We start from the raw sequence: 23937 nt of genomic DNA on the forward strand, positions 1-23937 counted from the left end.
GGAGAGAAGCAACTTAGAACTAAGGAGAAATTTCCTGACGGTTAGAACCATTAATCAGTGGAACAACTTGCCTGCAGAAGTTGTGAATGCTCCAACACTGAAAGTAACCATTTGTCTGAAGTGGTGTAGGGTTTCCTGCCTAAGCAGAGGGTTGGACTTGAAGACCTCTAAGGTCCCTTCCAACTCTGTTATTCTATTCTATTCTATTCTATTCTATTCTATTCTATTCTATTCTATTCTATTCTATTCTATTCTATTCTATTCTATTCTATTTTTTAAAAAAGTTGTTGGCTTTTGTTTAGCATGTTTAGTGACATCCTCTGATGTCTTCCAGGCAAGGAAACAAATGTTTCTTTCCCTTTCTTTCTTTCTTTCCTTCCTTTCTTCCTTTCTTTTCCAATAGCCTCATGTGGGATACCAGCTAAAAGATCTCCAGATAGAATAACTAGCTTCACATAGTTTTTAGATTCCAGTGAGCTGAGAGTCCAGTATTCTTGCAAGTTAATGGCTTGCCATTCATCCAGATTCTCCCCCCCCCACTGCCCCAATTTCTACATCTATACTACAGAAATGGGATTTCCTGGTGGTATTTCATTCATACATTAAGTCTGACTCAATCTAGTATTTTTTATCCAGGATCATCTAGGGTCACTGTGTGACACCACTACTGTTCAAGGAACAAACAGCTTGAACACTAAGATGTACTGGATGTATTTAAAATGTTTCCCATCCTTGGAATTACTGGAAAATTGTAGTTTATATTGATGCTAAAGTGTACTGAATGAAAGAGGAAGAGCTCAGCTCTAACAGTTTTTCCTGGTCTAGATTAGTTCTCTGATCTAGAATTTATGGGTTGATTGCATTAACCATTCTGGAACTGTGCAAATTATTTGATGGGGGAATTTTGCTTGTGGCCCTTCAAAATGTTCAAATGGCACAGATCCATTCACACAGTTTCCAATGAATGTTAAGTTGCACTGTTTTGCTTCAAAGGCAATGCATTGTTTGATTGCAACAAAATTCTGAGGATTATGTTTCTCCATGGATTGTTTTGCTATTTTCCTCGTTTGGGAGCAACAGCTGGAAATGTATTTATTGCTTCTGAAAACAACTCTGCTGGCTTTATGTGGGATAGGTGTGCATGTGCATGCTGTAGAGATTCTGAAAAACTCTAGAAAGAATTGTCAGGTCCGAATAGATTTCAAAAGATTAGAAATTGTTAAATTCGGGAAATGAAGAGGCAGGAGACCAGTGAGTGACAACAGCTCTTTAGTTTATTGTGACCCCAGCAAACACAACCGGCAAAAACCCCTCTTTAAATACTCTTTTGGTTGAGGCTTCAACCAATCAGCAACGTGCAATTTTCCCGCCCAAAATTCCCTCTCAAAGTTCAAAATACATTACACTCCTTCCCTCCCAGAACGCTTTGTACCTCTATTTACGTAATATTTACATGCTATTTCTCTACGTAGTCACACAGGTAGACAGGGCGTCTCCTAACTCTTTCTGACCTGCGCAGTTCATTCTCTGGGAGAGAGTCGAGCTGGTCGGAGGGACTGTTTGTTCCTCCCAGCTCCTCCTCTAGGCCGTCCGGCCCTGGATTATTGGCTGAGTCGTTCCTGTTGCCTTCAGGAGGAACCGGTTAGCGTCGCTGGACTTCATCGGAATCAGATAAGTCCTCCGCTCGCCTCGGGTTTGAGTCAGCGGCAGATTCAAACAATTGGTAGTCAGGGCCTGGTTGTTTGGTTTCTAGTTTGTTTGGTATACGTTTTCTTAACTGGTCTATGTGGCGTTTCCATACCCGGCCATCCTCCATGTCTACTACGTATGATTTGGGTCCGGTTATGCCCAGAATTTCCCCCTTTAACCATGTTGGGCCCTCACTATAGTTGTGTGCCCATACTGGGTCACCCACCTTCATTTCCCTGGTTTTTCCTTGAATACCCTTGTACCCGTCTGGGGTATAAGTTGGGTTTAGTTGGTCTAGTGGGCACCTGAGTTTCCTGCCCATTAAGAGTTCCGCTGGGCTGCGGCCAGTTGTTACACAAGGGGTCCTATGTTGGACGGCCAGGAAAATGTCTATTTTCGTTTGCCAGTCGCCTGGACTTATCCTAGATAGCGCTTCCTTGGTGCTCCGAATGAAACGTTCTGCAAGTCCGTTCGTCGCCGGGTGGAAAGGCGCCGAGAGGACATGTCTGATGCCCTCTCCCGCTAAATACCCCTCAAACTGGTTTGCCGTGAATTGCGGGCCGTTGTCAGAGACTAGGGTGTCGGGCAGGCTGTGTGTTACGAATAGATGCCTTAGGACTGTGATTACTGCTTCGGCCGTTGTGCTTTTCATGAGGATTATTTCTAACCATTTTGAGTAGGCATCTACTACAATTAAAAAGGTCTGCCCATGGAACGGCCCCACAAAATCTATGTGAATCCTGGACCATGGCCCCTGGGATTTCTCCCACTCTCTAACTGGGGCTGTGGGGGGTAGCGACCTCGACTCTTGGCAGGATTGGCATTTCCCTACCCTGTCGCTGATGTCCTTATCCATTAAGGGCCACCATACATAACTCCTCGCTAAACTCTTCATCCGCACAATCCCTGGGTGGCCCACATGCAACAGTTCCAACACATTTTCGCGTAATTTTTCTGGGATAACTACCCTATCCCCCATAACAGACACCCCTTGAACAGACAGTTCTGATTGTTTTTCATGAAGTCTTTGAACGCTCGCCCGCGCCAACCCTTTGCACCCACCCGATTACAGTCCGTTATGTAATGTCCCTATAAGATGCCCTAGCCACCTGCTTGGATGTGACTGGGCCAGAGTCCAAAGAGTCAATTAGCAAGACGGGTGTCCCCGGGGTGGGGTCTTCAATTGTCTCTGGTAAGGGCATCTGCTCAGGCGTCCGCATGCCCTAAGTCTTTTCCTGGGCGGTGGAGCAATTTGTAGGAGTATGCCGCTAGGAAAATAGTCCATCGGGTCAGCCTGGGAGAAAGTGCCACGGGTGTTGGGCGGTCACCCGCTAAAAGCCCTAGAAGGGGTCTGTGGTCCGTGACTATCTCGAAATCTCGCCCGAACAAGTATTCGTGGAATTTCTTAACCCCGGAGACTATGGCCAACGCTTCCCTATCTAACTGGCTGTAGTTCCTTTCTGCAGAGGACATCGTTCGGGAATAATACGCTATAGGGGCTTCTGTTCCATTCGGTAACCTATGGCTGAGCACCGCCCCCACCCCATATGGTGAAGCATCGCAAACTAGCACTAGTGGCAACGTGCCATTGTACTGGATGAGGAGGCTATTGCTGGACAAAAGGTTTTTTACCCCCTCAAATGCCCTAGCCTCTTCTCTGCCCCAGGACCACACAGCTTTCTTTGCTAGCAACTTATGTAGCGGCTCGGCTACTGTTGCTTTATTCTTCAAGAATACCGCATAGAAATTAACAAGCCCCAAGAATGCCTGTAATTCTGTTTTATTTTTGGGGGCTGGGGCCTTTCTAATGGCCCGTACCTTGCTCTCCGTGGGGTGGATCCCTTCCCTGTCTATTCGGTATCCTAGGAATTCTACAGATTTCACCCCAATGTGGCATTTGTTGAGCTTAACTTTAAGCCCCGCAGACCTAAAAATGCCCAACACCTTCCTTAGTTTTACCCCGAGTTCGTCTAAGTTTTCAGCTGATACCAATACATCGTCGAAGTATGGTACCACTCCTGGCAGGCCCTGTAATAATCTCTCCATTAGGTTCTGGAAGAGCCCTGGGGCCACGCTAACCCCGAACTGGAGTCGCGTACATTTGAAAGCCCCGCGGTGCGTGACAATTGTCTGCGCCTCAGCTGTGCTGCTATCTACAGGTAGCTGCTGGTAGGCTTGGGCCAAATCGAGTTTGGCGAAGACCTGCCCTTGCCCTAATGAGTGTAGCAAATGTTGCACCACTGGAACGGGGTATGCACTTTTCTGCAATGCTTTGTTAAGCGTTGCTTTGTAGTCAGCGCAAATCCGGACTGATCCGTCCGGTTTGACTGGGGTTACTATGGGTGTCTCCCATTTTGCATGATCGACGGGGACTAGTATTCCCTGGCTTAATAGCTTGTCCAATTCTCGGTCAATTTTAGGCTTTAGGGCAAATGGAACCCTCCTAGCCTTTAACCGGATGGGGGCGACTTGGGGGTCAAGGTTGAAAGAAATAGGGGTCCCCACGTACTTGCCCAGGCAATCCTTGAATACGTCCTCGAACTCCTTCAGTAGTTCGTCTCGGAGGATGACGTCGCTCCTGTGGACCCCGGTCACTCCCATGCCCAAAGCTCGGAACCAGTCCAGCCCTAGCAAACTCGGTAGAGTTCCGTTTACTATGGTGATCGGCAGGGTCTTTTTGAATTGTCCATATTTGACTTGGACGGATGTGGCTCCTCGAACAGGGATCCGATTCCCCTGGTAGTCCTGCACTCTCAGCTTCTGGGTTTGTAGCTGACGTTTAGCGATCGCTGGCAAGTCTCTCACGATGGTGTCCCAGGACATAATTGTGATTGACGACCCAGTGTCTACTTCCATGGGGCATTGCACCCCTTCAATGTAGACTTGGGTAAATATTTTCTTCTCTAGTCGTGTCGATGCGTGGCCCACTCTCACAGCGGTCTGGTTTAACTTCGCGCCCTTTTTAAATGGACCAATCCCGGGCCGCTTCGCTGCTCCCGCGCTCTGATTGGTCAGTTTGAATTTTTGGCGGGAAGGTTGGGGGGCTCGGCAGGCCCGAGCTATGTGTCCTTTTTTTTCACACCGCCGACAAACCGCGTCCTTGAATCTGCAGTTTTGCCGTTGGTGTTGCCCCCCACAGCTCACACATTCGTCCCGGTCACCTCTCTCCAGCCTCCCGGTGTGGAACACCTCTTCCTCTTCCTCACCTTCCGATTCGGCCTGGACTTCCTCACTGTGGACCGGTGTAGTCTTTGTCCCGGCACCCTGCGCGTTTGGCTTTTGCAAGGTCTCCGCCTTGGTGGACATCTCATGAGCTCTGGCTTCGTCCAGGGCTATCGCTAAAGTCAGGTTGCTTTTAGACAGCAGCCGCCTTTGTAGTCTGATGTCCCTGACCCCACAAATGAGTTGTTCGAGTAAGGAATCCTCCAAATCTCTGTACTCACAGTGGTTTGTGGCTTTCCTCAATGCGGCCATGTACACACTTATTGATTCGCCTTCTCGCTGTACCCGTTGCCTCAATTCGAAGCGTTGGACGAACTTTGAGGGTACCGGTGCGTAGTGCGCTCGAAGTGTTGTTTGTAGTGTCTGCCACGGTACCGATTGTACCGGCATTGGCTCTGAGAGTGACTCCGCTGTATCGAAAACCTCTGGACCGCAGTGGCTCAGGAAGTATGCTCGCTTCCGATTGTCCGAGACTCCCTGTAGTTCGTTTGCTTCGAGGAAACACTCGAAACGAGCCATGTACGACCCCCATTTCTCCTTTGCTGGGTCGAATGGCGCTGGCGGCGTGTAGCTGGACATCGCTATTTTCCGCCTTCGAGAACTGGCTGGGTTTTCGAATTCCTGGTTCCTTCAGCTCTTTTTTTCAATCTCACTGCCTCAACATCTCACCTTCGTCGCCAATGTTAAGTTCGGGCAATGAAGAGGCAGGAGACCAGTGAGTGACAACAGCTCTTTAGTTTATTGTGACCCCAGCAAACACAACCGGCAAAAACCCCTCTTTAAATACTCTTTTGGTTGAGGCTTCAACCAATCAGCAACGTGCAATTTTCCCGCCCAAAATTCCCTCTCAAGTTCAAAATACATTACAGAAATGGCGCCGCAGGCGGGGAGTTTTGCTTAGCTTTAAAAATGAGGAAAGAACGAGGCATTTAAACACAACAGTTTGAGGCTCGGTCACCGTCCAGTACACCTCACAAAGCTGTTCTGTGGCTTGAACCTTCAAAGCCTTTTCAGAAATTGCGTCCCGGGACGTTTGCATTTCCAAATGCTTCAGACTGCAGGAAATGAATTCGAGAGGCTGCACGAAGCCCTATTTGGGATACCTGGCAGATACCTCCCTGCCGAAGTCTCAAAGGGAGGGTCTTTAATTGCCAAACTTTCGGCGCAGCTTCTTTTTTACGTACATGCCTCCCGCTCTCTTACTTCCCTTCATATGAAAGCCGCTGCTTCGGGTGTGGGAAACAAAGCCGGACAGCGGAGCGCAGAGAAAGCTGGACCATCCCTCAACCAACCTGAAGCCCACGCCAAGGCAGGGGCGGAGAAACAAGGCATTCTTGGGGGCAGCGGGGAATAACGTCCCCCCACCAAGTCCAATCTTCCGAGGAGAGGGAGTGACGCCGAGCGGAGCCCTTGCTTGGTACGGGGAAGGGGGGCGGCTCTCCCCCGGGCCCGTGCGCGCGCGCCCCCGTCTGCGCGGTCTCTCTGTTTCTCCATCTCCCTCTCTGCCTCTCTCCCTGCATCTTTAGGCTCGGTCTTGCAGGGGCTCCCGTGTGGTCAGGAAGTGACCCCTGCTGCTGCTGCCGCCGCCGCTTTCCAACCCAGGTGGAGAGCTCACATCCTAGCGCCCCCCCCCGCGCGCCTGCCTCTCCCTCTCCAGCGGCAGCGGCGGCCGCGCTTCCCAGCCTCCCTCCCTCCCCGGCCGCCCGTTTCCCTGCCTGCCCCCGCCTTGCGCCGCTTACTTTGCAGGGCGCAGAGCTCTCAGCCCATGTGCTCCCTCGGTGCTCCCCTGCTGCGCTCCTCGTCTCCACCCCTTGCCAGCAGACACGATGTCCAGCGCGTCGCACGACCCCTTCTACTCCTCGCCTTTCGGCCCCTTCTACCGGCGCCATACGCCCTACATGGTGCAGCCTGAGTACCGAATCTACGAGATGAACAAGCGGCTGCAGGCTCGCTGCGAGGTGAGTGCGCGCAGCCAGGCCAGCCACTGCGCCTTGGACCGGCTCACCTCCGGTCTTTGGCCCGGTGCACCGCAACTCCACGCCGCCTGGAAGACCGGGAGGTGGGCAGGGGGCGTACTTCCCGCCCAGCTTCGCTCTCTTTCTTGGGCACTTGTGCACCGTCGCAAGATTTAAGCGGGGTTGTGGGGTGTTCAATTGCTTGTCTGCGAGCCCCCCGCCAATGCACACGCGCTCGCCAGTTGGGTGATTTGGAAGGGGGGAAAAGAAAAGGCGACTGGCCAACTTGCTGCCGGGCGTTGCGGCGGAGGAGCAGAAATGGCCCCGTAAAGGGTGGCCACATCCCCCCCCCCCAGTTCTGCTTTGAAGGATCTTGCCCAACACGATTCTCTGCTGGTCCCAGAGCAGAAACGGGTGTCCTGGATGGTTCTTGTTTTAAACTGTTTTAAACTGAAGTTGCTCTTACGCGCGGGGTAAGGGAGCAGTTATTCCCAGGGCCACACTAGTCCTTTGCGGAATTCAATAGCTCACTTACTTTTCTGTCCCTTTCCAAGTTTTTATCTTGGAGGTTGAAGTTACATTTTTGGGGTTGGGGAATGGCTGCTTTGCAAAAGGCGGCCTGGGGTTTGCTTAGGTTGGCGAAGGTGTGCAAGGGTCTCCGAGTTGTCCAACCAGAGGCTGCCTTGCGGGTTATCGGGGTTAAGATGTGACCTCCTTTCTGGCTGATGTCTGAGAATGGCTTAGATTTCCAGACACTAAACTTGGTTTGTGGGTTTGTTTCCTTTCCAACCGTCTTTGTGCTTTCTGTTTAGAATTGGGGGGCTGGTGTCAGCTTCCACTGAAGTTGAAAGGAAGTTGAGGTCCCTGATGGCTTGCAATTGCAAATGCTCCTGGAAAATTTCTGATTTCGAGGTTTCTCAGATTTATGCAGCTCCCAAACCTACAGTGTGCTCTGATAGTCATTCCATTTCCGCTTCATTTTGGAGAATCCTGCTTTCCTGAAATATTTGATAATAAGGGAAGGTACTGAAACCTGGCATAGGTGCTGATACTTTTCTGCAGATTTTTACTAGCAGTTCCTAGATCCTCCCACTAGTTTAAACTTGTAAATTAAATTTTGTGAATTTGGCAACTGATATTTTCGATGATTACAAGATTACTTCTTTTGGAGATAGCTTTCATTTTACACTAAAAAAAAGGTTTTGAAAATATATTTACAAAGATTGAAGCTTATTAGCTTGAACTGATAAGATTGTAGTCAGTTGAATTTGTTCCCTGGTTACCTATTGCCTCACCTGGTGTGCCTTGTTCTTAGGAAGGAGGATAGATACTAAGATATTCTCTGAATTTTGCAGACTTCTTTAAAACTTTGATGGCTTCAAAACTACCTATTTCTGAATTTTTGGTTGACCACTAGTTCTGCTCTTGTACACGTTCCAGAAGTTCCCTCAACTTCCTTTCAACTTCAGTAGAGAGGGAAATAATGTTCCATCAGCATGTCATCTTCATAAGGAATGGATCTTCACCACAAAAAATTATCAGATGTAGGAACTTGGGTTCACTGCTCATTATCTATAAATGGGTTTATTTACAATCTGTCACAGGATTTCTTATAATCAGGTGTTAAAGGTATGAATAGAATCGAATCATTTGTCATTAACATTCTACATTTGGTAGTGAGTATTCATAATTGCATGTTTTGTAATGTTTTAGCAATCAGGGTGACTTCTAAACATGTCAATTTATATTAACCAATGGCATCCAAAGATCTGGACTGGTCACATATTTTCTGACTAAAGTTATTGATAGGCACAAGAAAGCTTTTGACATTTGATGTTGTGACATTTGTGCCACAAATGATGACATTTGTTAGTCTGAAAAGCCTCCTGATTTTTGAGAACTTTCTAAACAAAAGTTTGTCAAAGTATCAATTGTCATCGCAGACAACTTGACAATTTTGAATGACAACGTGAGATACTTGTATTAAACATGAGTATGTGTGTACTTTTATTATAAATATTTTCATACAGCATCTTAACTTTGATGAACTTGTCAATGATCTTGAGTACTATCATTTCAGCAATTGCTTGAACTTGTGAAGAATTGATTTCAGTCCTGGAAGGTCATTTCATGCCAGAACATATGGTATATGATGGTGCCTTAGAAATGTACAGAATCATAGCAACTAGCTTTATTTTCTTCTTTCCATAACATCGAAATACCTCCTTACAGGACTAATGTATCAGACACCATTGAGATGGATTTCTTAAATTCCTAGTGATCTGGGATGGGGTATTTTTCCAACAGTTAGCATCCTCTGTTACCTGTCTACCTCTTAGCTTCTGAACTACCTGGCTATTATTTCTTTTCTAAGAATAGAATAGAATAGAATAGAATAGAATAGAATAGAATAGAATAGAATAGAATTTTATTGGCCAAGTGTGATTGGACACACAAGGAATTTGTCTTGGTGCATATGCTCTCAGTGTACATAAAAGAAAAGATACCTTCATCAAGGTACAACTCTTACAACACTTAATGATAGTTATAGGTTACAAATAAGCAATCAGGAAACAATATCAATATAAATCATAAGAATACAAGCAACAAAGTTACAGTCATAAGTGGAAGGAGATGGGTGATGGGAACGATGAGAAGATAATAGTAGTGCAGATTTAGTAAATAGTTTGACAGTGTTGAGGGAATTATTTGTTTAGCAGAGTGATGGCATTCAGGAAAAAACTGTTGTTGTGTCTAGTTGTTCTGGTGTGCAGTGCTCTATAGCGTTGTTTTGAGGGTAGGAGTTGAAACAATTTATGTCCAGGATGTGAGGGATCTGTAAATATTTTCACAGCCCTCTTTTTGATTTGTGCAGAAGAATAACAATCAGAGTTGTGTTCTCTTCTATATAAAACATCTTTGCCAGCATTCACATAATATGTTTCTGTGCTTTAGTTCTTCAGGTTTCTAAGATGATGTTAAGTGAGTAATTTCTAAAACACTTCGACATTTGGATGATTAGTTGAATGGAAATGTTGACCAACAGTTATTGTCGTTTAGTAACTGAAAAGGTGAAATAATGAATTAGAAGATGTTGGGTTATTTACTAAGATGTGTGCAAAAAGAAAGGTGGAGCTTTGATCACACGGCCATCAGACTTCGTTTGAACTCTTCTCTCTCTTCAGCTGTCCCTGGTTGTATCCATCACAAACATAGAAGATGATTTGCAATGAACTTTTATTCTCTCCATTTCATCTTTTCTTTCCTCTAAACCTGTGATGGCGAAATTTTGGCACGCTTGCCAGAGGTGGCATGCAGAGTCCCCTCTGTGGGCACATGCGTCGTTGCCAGCTGCTCTTCTGGTTTCCAGTGCCAGCCAGCTGGTATTTGCGGGCACTGGAGCACCAGAAAATGACCTGAAAATGCCCCCCCAAAATGGCCAAAAAACAACCCATTTTTCAGGCCGTTTTTAGGCCATTTGGGGGACCATTTTTGTCCCTGAAAAACAGCCTGAAAATGGCCAAAAAACAGCCATGCATGCGCCACCCAGCTGGTCTTCGGATTTCCGGCACTCTAGTGCATGCACATGCATATGTGTTCTGGTTTGGGCACTCGGTGGTGCAAATGTTTTCCATCATTGCTCTAAACTTAAGTATGAGAGCAATCACACTTGTATGTTTTGAAGAGTCATGTTAGGGATCACAAGATCCCATTTGGTCTAGTGGTTAAAACATCAAACTAGAAAGCGGGTGACCACTTTCTAGTCCCACCTTATCCATGAAAGCCAGCTTGGTAACCTTGGGCCAGTCACTTTCTCACCTCACCTCAAAGGGTTGTTACTGTAGGAAAATAAAAAGAGGAAGATGTGCTATGTTTGCAAATTAAAATATGCAGAAAATAAGATAAGAGAACACCTGTCACCTGTAGATGGCTTCAGATCACTGGGTCCTGATAGACTGCATCCCAGAGTTCTGAAGGAACTGGCAGATGTGATTTCAGAATCATTGAAACATGTCTCACAGTTCTTGGATCACTGGGGAATATCTGAGGACTGGAAAAGTGTTGTTGTGGTCCCCTTCTTCAAAAAAAAAAAGAAGAAGAAGAAAAAACAGATCCAGGAAATTACAGACCAATCAGTCTGACATCAATACCTGGAAAGATAATCAAGCAACACATCTGCAAACCCCTAGAAGCAATCAAGGTTATAGCCAGTAGTCAACATGGGTTCGTCAAAACCAGATCATGCCAAACCTTATTTCATTCTTTGGCAAAGTGACCAAATTAGTAGATCAGTGAAATGCTGATTGCTACTTCTTGGCAATCTAGTAAAATGTGGGATAGAAAGCACCTCCACCAGGTGGGTTTGTAACTGGCTGACAAATCATACTCAACATGTAGTCCTCAATGGAACTATATCCACATGGAGGGAAGTAAGCAGTGGAATACTCCAAGGTTCCATTTTAGGCCCAGTACTCTTAAATATTTTCATAAATGATCTAAATGAAGGGGAACTTATAAAATTTGCAGACAACACTAAGTTGGCAGGAATAGCCAAAGACAAGTTCAAGATCCAAAAAGATCTTGAGAGACTTGAACACTGGGTCCAATCTAACAAAATGAAATTCAACATAATTAAAAGTTTTTACCCTTAGGCAAGAAAAACCAAGTGTATAGGTATCGACTAGGTGAAACCTGGCTTAACTGTGAGAGGGAACTTGGAATCCTAGTGGACAATCATATAAATAAGAGCCAACAATGTGTGACAGCAGCCAAAAAACCCAATGCAATCCTAAACTGCATTAATAGAGTTATCTGATAGAATCAGATAACGTGACATTAATTGTAGCCTGTGATTATCATTAAGTGTTGTATCATTAAGTGTTAAATTTTTACCCTGTGACTATAATTAAGTGTTGTAAGTGTTGTACCTTGATGAAGGTATCTTTTCTTTCATGTACACTGAGAGCATATGCACCAAGACAGATTCCTTGTGTGTCCAATCACACTTGGCCAATAAAAAATTCTATTCTATTCTATTCTATTCTATTCTATTCTATTCTATTCTATTCTATTCTATTCTATTCTATTCTATTCTATTATTTATTTTGTCACAACAGTATATATAAGCATAAGCATGAAAATAACTATATAATATATAAGTATATATATAAGCATAAGTATGTAATAACTATATTAATTGGATATAATGAAAGGAAACAATAGGACAGGAACAGTAGGCACGTTTGTGCTCTTATGCACATCCCTATAATAAATAAATAAATAAATAAATGTGTGTGTGTGTGTGTGTGTGTGTGTGTGTATATATATAAAAATTAGTTTTCTGAGGTTTTCGCGGGTGTTTGTATGTAGGTCTTTGGTTATTCAGGTTTTCTCCCGCGTAAAATTGGAAGTATCTTGGCGACATTTCGACGAAGTCTCATTCGTCATCTTCAGGCTTCAGCTTTGTGCTTCTGGGAGAAACAGCTGCAATCACACATTGCTCCCAGAAGCACGAAGCTGAAGCCTGAAGATGACGAATGAGACTTCGTCGAAACGTCGCCAAGACACTTCCAATTTTACGTGGGAGAAAACCCGAATAACCAAAGACCTACATATATAATATAATATTATATATAATATAATATAATATATTTATTTTATTTTATTTTATCTTTATTTATTTATTTATTTATTGGATTTTTATACCGCCCTTCTCCTGAAGGACTCAGGGCGGTTCCCAGCCAAGATAAAACAACAATAATATACAAATAAAACAATAGTTAAAAAACTTATTAGATATAAGGCCAGATCAAAACATTTAAAACGGTAAAAACCCATAAAATTTATATCAAATATTAAAAACTATTTAAAATTCCTATGCCAGTCCTGCACGAATAAACAGATAAAGTCTTCAGCTCGCGGCGGAAGGTCCGAAGGTCAGACAGTTGACGAAGTCCAGGGGGAAGTTCATTCCAGAGGGTGGAAGTGTCTTGGCGACGTTTTGACAAAGTCTCATTCGTCATCTTCAGGCTGGTGTTTACAGCTTCGTGCTTTTAGGAGCAAATCTAGGAAATTGCTCCTAGAAGCACAAAGCTGTAAACACCAGCTTGAAGACGATGAATGAGGCTTTGTCGAAACGTCGCCAAGACACTTCCAGTTTTACGCGGGAGAAAACCCGAATAACCAAAGACACACACACACACACACACACATATATACATCAACCCAAACTGTGTAGGCAGTCATAACTGTCTTCTTCCAAAATGCTTCAACTTTTCAGGTGGCTTACTGGGCCTATCCATGCAAGTTTTTTCACATAATTTTCTGCAGAGTTTTTCAACTCTCTGATTTTGCTACAGTCTTGGCATTCCCAGGTTTACCAAATAGATCTGATCCTACGTAGTTTCAGCACTGGTTGAGTAATTGTTGACCCTGCCAGAGGAAGTCTGGAATACATGACACATACAATTCTTGGAAATCTCAAAAGCCACCAGATAAATATGAAAGGTCAAATCTTACTAATCAATAAAAACAAAATCATAGTAATCTTGTGGTGGTAGAAAAAGTTCCCTGAACCCCATTTTTGGGACTCTTGTTTCCTGTCTAGCATTAATGGTGTTTCCTTCAAGGATGTTATGCTAGCAGAAAGAAGCTTACCACTATCAGACTTGCCAATAGTAGCATTGAGCTGGATTGACAGTTGTTGAGATTTCTGTAAATGACTAGTAAATGTATACAATCCAAGGGTCATATTTTCCCCTCAAATATTCCTTGAGGAGTCTGAATATGGACTAAGTTTCCAGTTTTGAAATATGTAATAAGATTGACAGAATTTAGAAAAGTTTAATCACAGGTAGGCAGGCACATTAAGTGAAGGCTTTGGATTTGTATAAGCAGAACCATAACAGATGTAGGAAATTTGTGTTTAATGATTTTAAGCTAGAACAAAAAGATTCTTAGAGATAATCAAGACCAGTGGTGGGTTACTACCAGTTCTTTCCAGTTCTTGTGAACTGGTAGTGGAAATTTTGAGTAGTTCAGAGAACTGGTAAATACCACCTCTGCCTGGCCCCGCTCCCAATCTATTTGCTGCCTCCTGACTTCCAGCTGATCAGCTAGAAGGAAAAAACCAGGGCTCCCTTGACAAAGAAGAGAGAAAAAAAGACGCTGTCACTTTAAATTGAGAAGCCAAGAAGCCTCCCAACTGAACTGTTAGAATGAAAAAATCAGGACTCACTTCTCAGCAAGGAGATCACTTGGCAAAGAAGAAGGAGGGGGGAAAAAAAGACACTGTTGCTTTAAATTGATAAGCCAAGAAGCAACTGCTGGAAGGAGGTTTTTTCTTGCAGAAGTGAAGTGACATTCATCAGTTCATTTCTGGGTCAGCTGAACAACAAACTGGATAAGAGGAGGGATTCTTACATGGTTCTATGTTTTTGAAGTTTTGGGGTTTGTGCAACATGGGCTTTGTGTTTCTAAAATGGTTTGGGCGATTTCCATTGTGAAATATTCTGTCTTGAATGAGTTTTCTGCTTGCTTGTAAATGGAGTCGAACTTCTGGCTTCCACTGTCTATTATCTCTAAGCACTGGTAGCTGTTTTCTTCTTACAAAGTTTCCTTTATGCAGCTGACAGGAATGTGGAATGAGTATCAGGCAGGTTCCTTGTTAGCAGCTTGATTTTTCCTTGCTTTTTTGGGAGCCTTTTCTTATGAGTAATATTCTATTTGGGGAAATGAAGAGGGGTTTTTTGATTTCTTCCCAGAGCAGGTTAGTGGGGTGGGAAGGGAATGGGGATTTTGCAGTATCCTTCCCCCGTCACGCCTGCCATGCCATGCCATGCCACGCCCATCAAACCAGACCCACAGAACCAGTAGTAAAAAAATTTAAAACCCACCACCGCATAAGTCCATCTTAATATGCTATTCCTGGTATGTGATGTTTTGTATACATACAGAGAAGGAAGCACTCTTGTAATCTTTGACTTTTAGGCTTGCTGTCAAACATCAGCCATAATACTAATGACTATTTTGAATAATATGCAGATTGTATTACACGAATGGCTATCTTATATGTGAAATTGACTGAAATATTTCTGCACCTATATTGGTTCTCACTTTCAGGAAGTTTCTCCTTAGTTTTAGGTTGCTTCTCTCTTTGTTCAGTTTCCATCCATTGCTTCTTGTTTTGCCTTCTGGTGCTTTGGAAAATACATTGCTCCCCCTTCTTTCTGGCAGCCTCTTAAAAGCCTGTGCCTATCACACTCTTGGGCAAAGCTTGTGAGCCATTTCCTCCTTTCAGTGGTCCATGAAAGTGCATCTATAGTATGTAGATAATAAAGTTGAAAAAGGTGAACAACATTTTTACAGAACTATAGATATGTTGAGGCTGACAAGGAATGGCTGGGAGGGTAACTGAGTGACATTGAGTTGGCCACACCTACCCAGTCACATGACATCAAGCCAGAGCCACTGTCACATGACCAAGCCACACCCACAAAATAAGCCACACCCACAGAACCGGTAGTAAAAAAAATTAGAACCCACCCCTGATCAAGACCCTTTTAGGTAGCAGCACTTTTTAATAAGAGAAATGGATCTTTGATTTGAAGATCCAGAGCTCAGAGAAAAATTACTATGCTGCTGATAAAAAGCAACCAGCATTGAAGAAAAAAAAATAGTATACATTTTCTCCAAATACTTTGTTAAAAAACCTATCTGAAAAATAAATGGGGAGGAAAAGATAAAAACAAAACATTAAGAATTTTCACTTGAAAAATTTCATTTCATTTCATAGTGAGGAAAGCTAAGGCTCACAATGAAAAAAGGCTAGCGACAAAAGTAAAAAATAACAAAAAAAGCTTTTCTCTCAGTCGGGGAAAACGGCCGTCAGGAATGGGTTAAATCTCCTCGTTGCTGATTGGACCGAGTCTTTAACTTGTTGCTCATAGCCTCCGCCTTCTCTTTCCTTCCAGCTTTTTCGACTCGGTTTTGCTCGGACCAGTCGTGTTAGAATTACCTCAGGCGGTTTCTTTTGTATCGCTTGAGGTTCCCTTACTTGTTGCCTTTTTTATTTCTATTTTTTTCCATTTTTCTATTTTTATTTGTTTTTTTTTCGGTATCCGGTGGAGGAGACGGGCTCCCAAGCCGCTAAAGACCGCCGCGGCGGTTTCGCGGCTTGCCGAACAGCTGGGAAGCGCTAGCGGGCTATTCCCGCCGCGCTGAGGCCGCAGCAGCAGCAAATTACGAGGCATTTGTTGGAGGAGCTCACGGGCAGGTCCCCGACGCTCTCTCTCAATCGGCGGCTCACTCTGTCCGCTCCCCGCTTCGCCGCTGAGATCGCAGCGCTGGATTGCCTCAGGGAGCCCTGCTAAGCCGCGCCAGAAGCCACGAGGTGAGCGGCCCGCCCTGCCCATCGACAGAAGGTTTTTTTTTCGGGGCTGCGGAAGCTTGGGAGAGCCTAGTCAGTGGCTATCGGGCTGGAAATCGAGCGGCCATACTTAAAGCGTGGCAAAATAATAATAAATAATAAATAAATAAATAAAAAAAGAGGTCACTTTAAAATTTGCCGCTTGACTACCAGCGATCAAGATCCAAGCTGGGCATTGTTCGGCAGCCTCCTCAAAGAGCCAGTGGATTCAACAGAGAAATTGTGAGTAGGCGGCAGAGGCCGTAAATTGGCGGGAAAAGTGGCAAAATGGCGGACGCCAGTATTAATCAGCCAGATTTAACAGTTTCACCTCCTCAGTATTTAAGTCAGGAGGATCCTGGGGAGGGTCCATCTTCAGCCCCTCAAGTTTCCCCTTCTAGGGGGCGGAGAGTAACCAAGACCAAAGCAAAAAAGGGGGTGAGAGCGGAGGAAAGGCACCACAAGGCCCTTGAAAGGGTCTTCTCCAGGGCCTCCAAGAGGGCCCACACGTCCCCTTCACCTATTGATAAGGGGAAACAGATTAGGACAGACATTCCTACCCCCCCAAGCCCAGAACGTAGCGCCCAGACCATGCAAGGATCTGGGGCCTGGTCTCCGGATAGGACTTCCCAGTTGTCCATTATTCAAACGGGGACTGCCCCTTTATTCCGTACCCTATCGGAGATGGAATTTCAGGATAATCCTAGTTCCATTCCAGGCCAGGCGGTGGTTGTGTCTCAGGGGACTGGGGCATCTGCGCTACAACCAGAGCCTAGTTTTCCCAGATCTCCAGTGCTTCAGTTACCTGACTCCATTGGGTTGATGATTCAACAGGCTGTGCGCCAGGAGTTAGCAAAATCCCGAAATAAGGAGAGGCAGAGTAGGTCTACAAGTTCTGCATCAGCCATGTTTAGGCCTCATAGGGAGGAATCCTCGGATGAGGGCAGTCAATCCTCAATATCTGGAGAGGAAGATACTGGAGAAGCCTTGTCAGAGGACGAAGGCCTTGGGCCAGAACAACCTTCATTTGTGGGACTCTTTAAGCCGCAGTTGTTTCGTTCCCTTCTGTTTAAAGCATTGGCTACCACGGGGCTGGGTTCAGCTCAGGCTCCTTTTACGGATTCCCAGGCCTTACCTAGTACTTCATCTAGCCTCTTTGTGGAACCCACGGTGGTGGCAGAAGCCATTCCTGCACCAAAGATGTTTGTGGACGTGGTCCAACGGCAGTGGTCTTATCCAGGTTCGGGCCCTCTCCCCAGTGCCACAGACAAAAAGTTCTTTAACTGCGCTCCTGATCTAGAAAACATTCTACAGGTGCCCACAGTGGATGCTCCAGTAGTCGCCCTCACGACGACCTCTCACGTGACGGGTCCTGAGAATGAGGCTCTTCGTCCGGAAGACAAAAGGGCAGACCAATCCCTAGTCAAGTCCCATCAAGCCTCGGCCTGGGCCATCAGATCCTCAATGGCATCTTCATTTTTTAATAGAGCTTCCATTATGTGGCTTAGACAGCTTCAGGGTCGTTTATCATCATCAGACGTGAGGGCTCACCAGGACCTTAACAAGGTTATTGCAGCTTTAGAATTTTCGGTTGATTCGACGCTTAACGCTGCTAGATTTTCAGCCAAAGCTATTGGGTCTACGGTTACATCTCGCCGACTCTTATGGTTGCGCCACTGGAAAGCAGACACTAGAAACAAGTGGCGGCTGGCATCTTCCACGTATGCAGGTTCGAAGTTGTTCGGAGCCTCCCTGGATCCAATCCTGGTGGAAACTAAAGACAAGAAAAAGGTGTTACCGTCTTTGTCGCGCAGAGGCGAGCTGCGACAACAACCCTATTTTCGTCCCTCGACTGCCTCTTCTTCTTCCTTTCGTAACCAGGAATTCGGAGGATCACGAAGACAAAGATATTCACCGTACAGAGGAAACTCCCAACGGGCAGACCAGGTTAGAACAGGGTCCAAATTCTCCTCCCGTAAACCATTCCGGGGAGGGCGAGGTAAACCGTTTAGCCGTTTCAAATAATTCCTTACCAGATCTACCCATTGGAGGCAGACTAGCTTATTTCTATTCCCAATGGGAGTCTTCCACTTCAGATCGATGGGTCCTAGAGACCATCAGAAATGGTTTAGCTTTAGAGTTCCTCTCCACCCCCCCCCGACGGTCTTCTTGCAGTGTCCTGTTTCTAACCGCTCTTCCTGTGTTTCCCTTGTGGAGTCTGCGGTCAAACATCTTTTATCTATCCGGGCCATCCAACAGGTTCCGGTTGATCAGCATAAACAGGGTTTCTATTCCAGACTTTTCGTGGTAAGCAAACCGTCCGGGGGATGGAGAGCCATTCTTGACCTGAAGGCCCTGAACAAATATATTGTTTACCATCGTTTCAAAATGCACTCGTTACGTTCCATCTTAGAGTGCATACGACAGGGGGATTACATGGCTTCCATCGATTTGACGGAGGCTTATCTGCATATCCCAATTAGAAGAGATCACCGTAAGTTTCTCCGGTTTTGTTTTAAAGGCTCTCATTTTCAATATAGAGCTTTACCCTTTGGGTTGTCTTCGGCCCCCAGGGTTTTCACTAAGGTTATGGCGGTGTTAATGGCCCATATTCGGGGGATTCCTGTCCGACTTCAGGCCTACCTAGACGATATCCTCATTTTATCGACCTCCCAGGATAGGGCTTACAGGGATATCTCCTTGACCATAGACATATTGCAATTACACGGATTCTCGATTAACTGGGAAAAGAGCCATCTGGTCCCTTCCAACTCCATTGTCCACTTGGGGGCACAAATTGATTCATGTAGGTCGATGGTTTTTCTGTCGGCAGATCGTCAGACTAGTTTAGCTGAGTTAGCTAGTATTTCCAGGATGTCTCGGTCCGTTCCCTTGGACCAACTTTCCAAGCTCTTAGGGAAAATGGTATCGTCATACGATATTATTCCATGGTCTCGCCTCCATAGTCGGCCTCTTCAGTGGTTCCTCCTGCCACATCAAAGGAAGCGGCGCAGCTCATCAAGGCTTCGGGTGACTCTTCCACGGGAGGTACTCGTTTCTTTGGATTGGTGGAATCCACAGACGGTAGCCAGAGGCTCAGTATTCAGGGAGCCAGCGAGGGTCATCATCACCACAGACGCCAGTCTTTCGGGATGGGGAGCCCATCTCGATCAACATCTAGCACAGGGCAAGTGGTCTCTCTCGGAAATCCGCCACGGCATCAACTTTCTGGAGCTGCGCGCCATCCGCCTGGCTCTTCTAGCGTTCGAGGATCTCATCCGGGACAGAGATGTCCTTGTCCTCACGGACAACGTGACGGCGAAGGCGCATATAAACAGGTGGGTGGCACTGCTCGCAGACTGATGACAGAAACGCTCTCCCTCGGTCACTGGTCCGAATCCCACCTACGGTCATTGAAGGCGGAACATATTGCGGGGACGGACAATTGCACGGCGGACTCCCTCAGTCGTCAGACTATCGATCATTCAGAATGGTCGTTGTCCCCAGCGAATTTCCACGAGTTATCAACCCGATTCGGGCTCCCCCTGGTGGACTTGTTCGCTTCCCAGTACAACAAGCAGGTCCCTCGGTTCTTTTCAAGGTTCCGTTCACGGGGGGCGGAGTCAGTGGACGCCCTCCGCAGCAGGTGGCCCCCGGGTCTCCTATATGCCTTTCCGCCAATCCCGCTGATCCCAAGAGTGATAAGGAAGCTCCTCGCGGAGAAGGCAGAATTGATATTGGTCGCCCCCTTCTGGCCCAGAAGACCCTGGTTTGCAGACCTGATGAGTCTATCAATCCAAGACCCGTGGAGGATCCCGGACAGCCAAGTGTGTCTTCACCAGGGACCAGTGTTGCACCCCGACCCACAATGGTTTCGTCTAGCCGTGTGGAGATTGAGCGGGGCATCTTAACTAAGGCGAAGGTCCCAAGTCAAGCCATTCCGACCATGCTGGCCTCGCGCCGTGACTCTACGAAGAGAATTTACGAGGCCACGTGGCGCACCTTTGATAGGTGGTGCTCGTCCCAGGGGATAGTAGCATCCACGGCTTCCGTCTTGGACATCCTGGCTTTTCTACAGCGAGGTCTCGACTCCGGGCTGGCGACCAATACACTCAAACGGCAGGTGGCGGCTCTTTCCTCGGTGTTGAGATGCGGGTCACTTATTCCCCTATCAAAAGAGCCTCACATTCAACAGTTCCTCCGGGGGGCTGCTAATATCAACCCTCCGGTGGTACACCGTTTTCCAACATGGCGATTGAACGCAGTACTCAATGCTCTGACCAAGACGCCATTTGAACCACTTAGGGACTCGTCTCTCCGGTTTATGTCGCTTAAGGTCGCTTTTCTTATAGCCATTACCTCAGCCCGTAGGATATCAGAACTGTCCGCCCTGTCTGTCCGTCAGGACCTGTGCAAGTTCTTCAACGATAGAGTAGTGCTACGACTAGACTCTACATTTCTTCCTAAGGTTAACAGTCAATTCCATAGGGCTCAGGAAGTTGTTTTGCCGGATTTCTGTCCCAATCCCAAGCACCACTTGGAAAAAGTTTGGCACACTCTTGACGTAAGGAGGGCGTTGAAAATCTACATTGATCGAACAGCGTCGTTCCGCAAGACGGAGGCTCTCTTTGTGTCGTTCCAACCGCTTTCTATGGGTCAGAAGGTGACCAAATCGGTTCTGGCAAAGTGGATCAGGGCGACGATTGCCACAGCATATGAGAATCTGTCTCTTCCGGTTCCGCGCAATATTACGGCACATTCAACCAGGAGCGCAGCCTCTTCGGCCGCTTGGGGCGCACAGGCGTCAATTGACGAGATCTGCAGAGCAGCGACGTGGTCCACTCTGTCTTCGTTCATTCGACACTACCGAGTGGACTCCTTTGCGTCGGCCGACGCGGCGTTTGGCAGACGAGTCCTGCAGACGGTTCTCTCTCAACAACAATGACAGACCGCCATCATCCCTCCCGGTAGGACATTGAGCTTGGGTATGTCCCATTCCTGACGGCCGTTTTCCCCGACTGAGAGAAGGGAACGTTGTCTTACCTGAACGTCCCTTCTTAGAGAGGGGAAAACGGCCATCAGCCCCACCCAAGGCGACTGTCTAAGCGGGCTTCGGGGCGGGAGGGCACTAATTCTTTCTCATTTCAGTATTACACGATGGCCTACACTTGAATCCTCGCCGAAAAAGCTGGAAAGAAAGAGAAGGCGGGGGCTATGAGCAACAAGTTAAAGACTCGGTCCAATCAGCAACGAGGAGATTTAACCCATTCCTGACGGCCGTTTTCCCCTCTCTAAGAAGGGACGTTCAGGTAAGACAACGTTCCCTTTCCAACATGTTAAAAACAAGAAAAAAGTCAAGGAAACAATTGGCCCATTGCTGGGAGAAAGTGGCAAGAAGGTGACAAGCAACAGGGAGAAAGCAGATCTACTTAACTCATTTTTTGCATCTGTCTTTACACAAAAGGAAAAAACAATCCAACCTATCAAAAACAGCACCACAAAAAACAGATTAGGAACACAAGTTAAAATAGGGAAAAAAATGGTAAGTGAACATCTGTCTACCCTAGACGAGTTCAAATCACCAGGACCGGATGGATTACATCCCAAGGTTCTGAAGGAACTGGCAGACGAAATCTCAGAACCACTGAACTATATCTTTCAAAGATCCTGAAGCACAGGGGAACTGCCAGAGAACTGGAAAAGAGCTGATGTAGTTCCCATCTTCAAAAAAGGAAAAAAAAACAAAACAGATCCAGGAAACTACAGACCTATCAACCTAACCTCAATACCAGGGAAGATTCTGGAAAAGATAAGCAACGAATCACCGAACACCTAGAAGCAAACAAAATAATAACAAAAACCAACATGGGTTTGTCAAAAACAGATCATGCCAGACTAATCTTATTGCATTCTTTGACAAAGTGACAAAATTAGTGGACCAGAGGAATGCTGTCGATATAATTTACTTGGACTTCAGTAAAGCATTTGATAAAGTAGACCATAACCTACTACTAGATAAAGTAGAAAAATGTGGGTTAGACAGCACCACCACCAGATGGATTCGTAGCTGGCTGACCAGCCGCACTCAACGTGTAGTCTTCAATCGACCTACATCCACATGGAGGGAAGTAGGCAGTGGAGTACCCCAAGGCTCTGTTTTAGGCCCAGTACTCTTCAACATCTTCATCAATGACTTGGATGAGGGGATAGATGCGGAACTCATCAAATTTGCAGATGACACCAAGCTGGCAGGAATAGCCAACACTCCAGAAGATAGGCTCAAGATACAGAAAGATCTTGACAGACTTGAACATTGGGCACTATCTAACAAAATGAAATTCAACAGTGTAAAATGTAAGGTTCTACATTTAGGCCAAAAAACCAAAATGCACCGGTACCGTATATGTGGTACCTTGCTCAATAGTAGTAACTGTGAGAGGGATTTTGGAGTCCTAGTGGACAACCATTTAGATATGAGCCAGCAGTGTGCAGCAGCTGCCAAAAAAGCCAATACAGTTCTGGGCTGCATAAACAGAGGGATAGAATCAAGATCACGTGAAGTGTTAATACCACTTTATAATGCCTTGGTAAGGCCACACTTGGAATATTGCATTCAGTTTTGGTCGCCACGATGTAAAAAGGATGTTGAGACTCTAGAAAGAGTGCAGAGAAGAGCAACAAAGATGATTAGGGGACTGGAGGTTAAAACATATGAAGAACGGTTGCAGGAACTCGGTATGCCTAGTTTAAGGAAAAGAAGGACTAGGGGAGACATGATAGCAATTCAAGGTTTTGGTTACCACCTTTAAAGCGCTCCATGGCTTAGGACCGGGATATCTACGAGACTGCCTTCTGCCACCGATTGCCTCCCAACGACCTGTGCGCTCCCACAGAGCGGGCCTCCTCAGGGTGCCGTCAACCAAACAGTGTAGGTTGGCGACCCCCAGGGGGAGGGCCTTCTCTGTGGCAGCACCGGCCCTGTGGAACGAGCTTCCTCCGGGGTTACGACAACTCCCCGACCTCCGGGCCTTCAAATGTGAACTGAAGACCTTATTATTCCAGCGAGCTGGACTAGCCTAAGAAATATTTTAGTGAAATTTTAAATGGGTTTTAAATCGGTTTTTACCGTTTTAGTGATTTGGCCATCAAATATTTGGTTTTAATTGTTTTTATATTGTTATTTATTATATTGTTGTATTTTAATATGGCTGTGAACCGCCCTGAGTCCTGTGGGAGATGGTGCGGTATAGAAGTTTAATTAATAATAATAATAATAATAAAAGCAATGTTCCAATATCTCAGGGGTTGCCCCAAAGAAGAGAGAGTCAAACTATTCTCCAATGCACCTGAAGGTAGAATAAGAAGCAATGGGTGGAAACTAATCAAGGAGAGAAGCAACCTAGAACTAAGGAGAAATTTCCTGACAGTTAAAACAATTAATCAGTGGAACAACTTGCCTGCAGAAGTTGTAAATGCTCCAACACTGGAAATTTTTAAGAAAATGTTGGATAGCCATTTGTCTGAAATACTGGTGTAGGGTTTCCTGCCTGGGAAGGGGGTTGGACTAGAAGACTTCCAAGGTTCCTTCCAACTCTGATATTATTATTATTATTATTTGCTGATTCTTGATTGTAAAGTAGTAGTTTGATCTGAATGGAACTGAAT

General features: G+C 45.8%; 1 protein-coding gene across 2 annotated transcripts in view; it reads left to right on the forward strand.

The window, feature by feature from the left end:
* The first annotated feature begins 6737 nt into the window (after positions 1–6737).
* LDB2 (LIM domain binding 2) overlaps positions 6738–23937 on the forward strand; it is a 528562-nt gene continuing 511362 nt past the window's right edge. For both annotated transcript variants that reach the window (XM_058192632.1, XM_058192633.1), the window contains exon 1: positions 6738–6869. In XM_058192632.1, the coding sequence (XP_058048615.1) occupies positions 6738–6869 (132 nt within the window). The remainder of the gene's footprint in view (positions 6870–23937) is intronic.

The sequence above is a fragment of the Ahaetulla prasina genome, chromosome 8, assembly GCF_028640845.1.
Source record: "Ahaetulla prasina isolate Xishuangbanna chromosome 8, ASM2864084v1, whole genome shotgun sequence".
In the NCBI taxonomy this organism is placed as follows: Eukaryota; Metazoa; Chordata; class Lepidosauria; order Squamata; family Colubridae; genus Ahaetulla; species Ahaetulla prasina.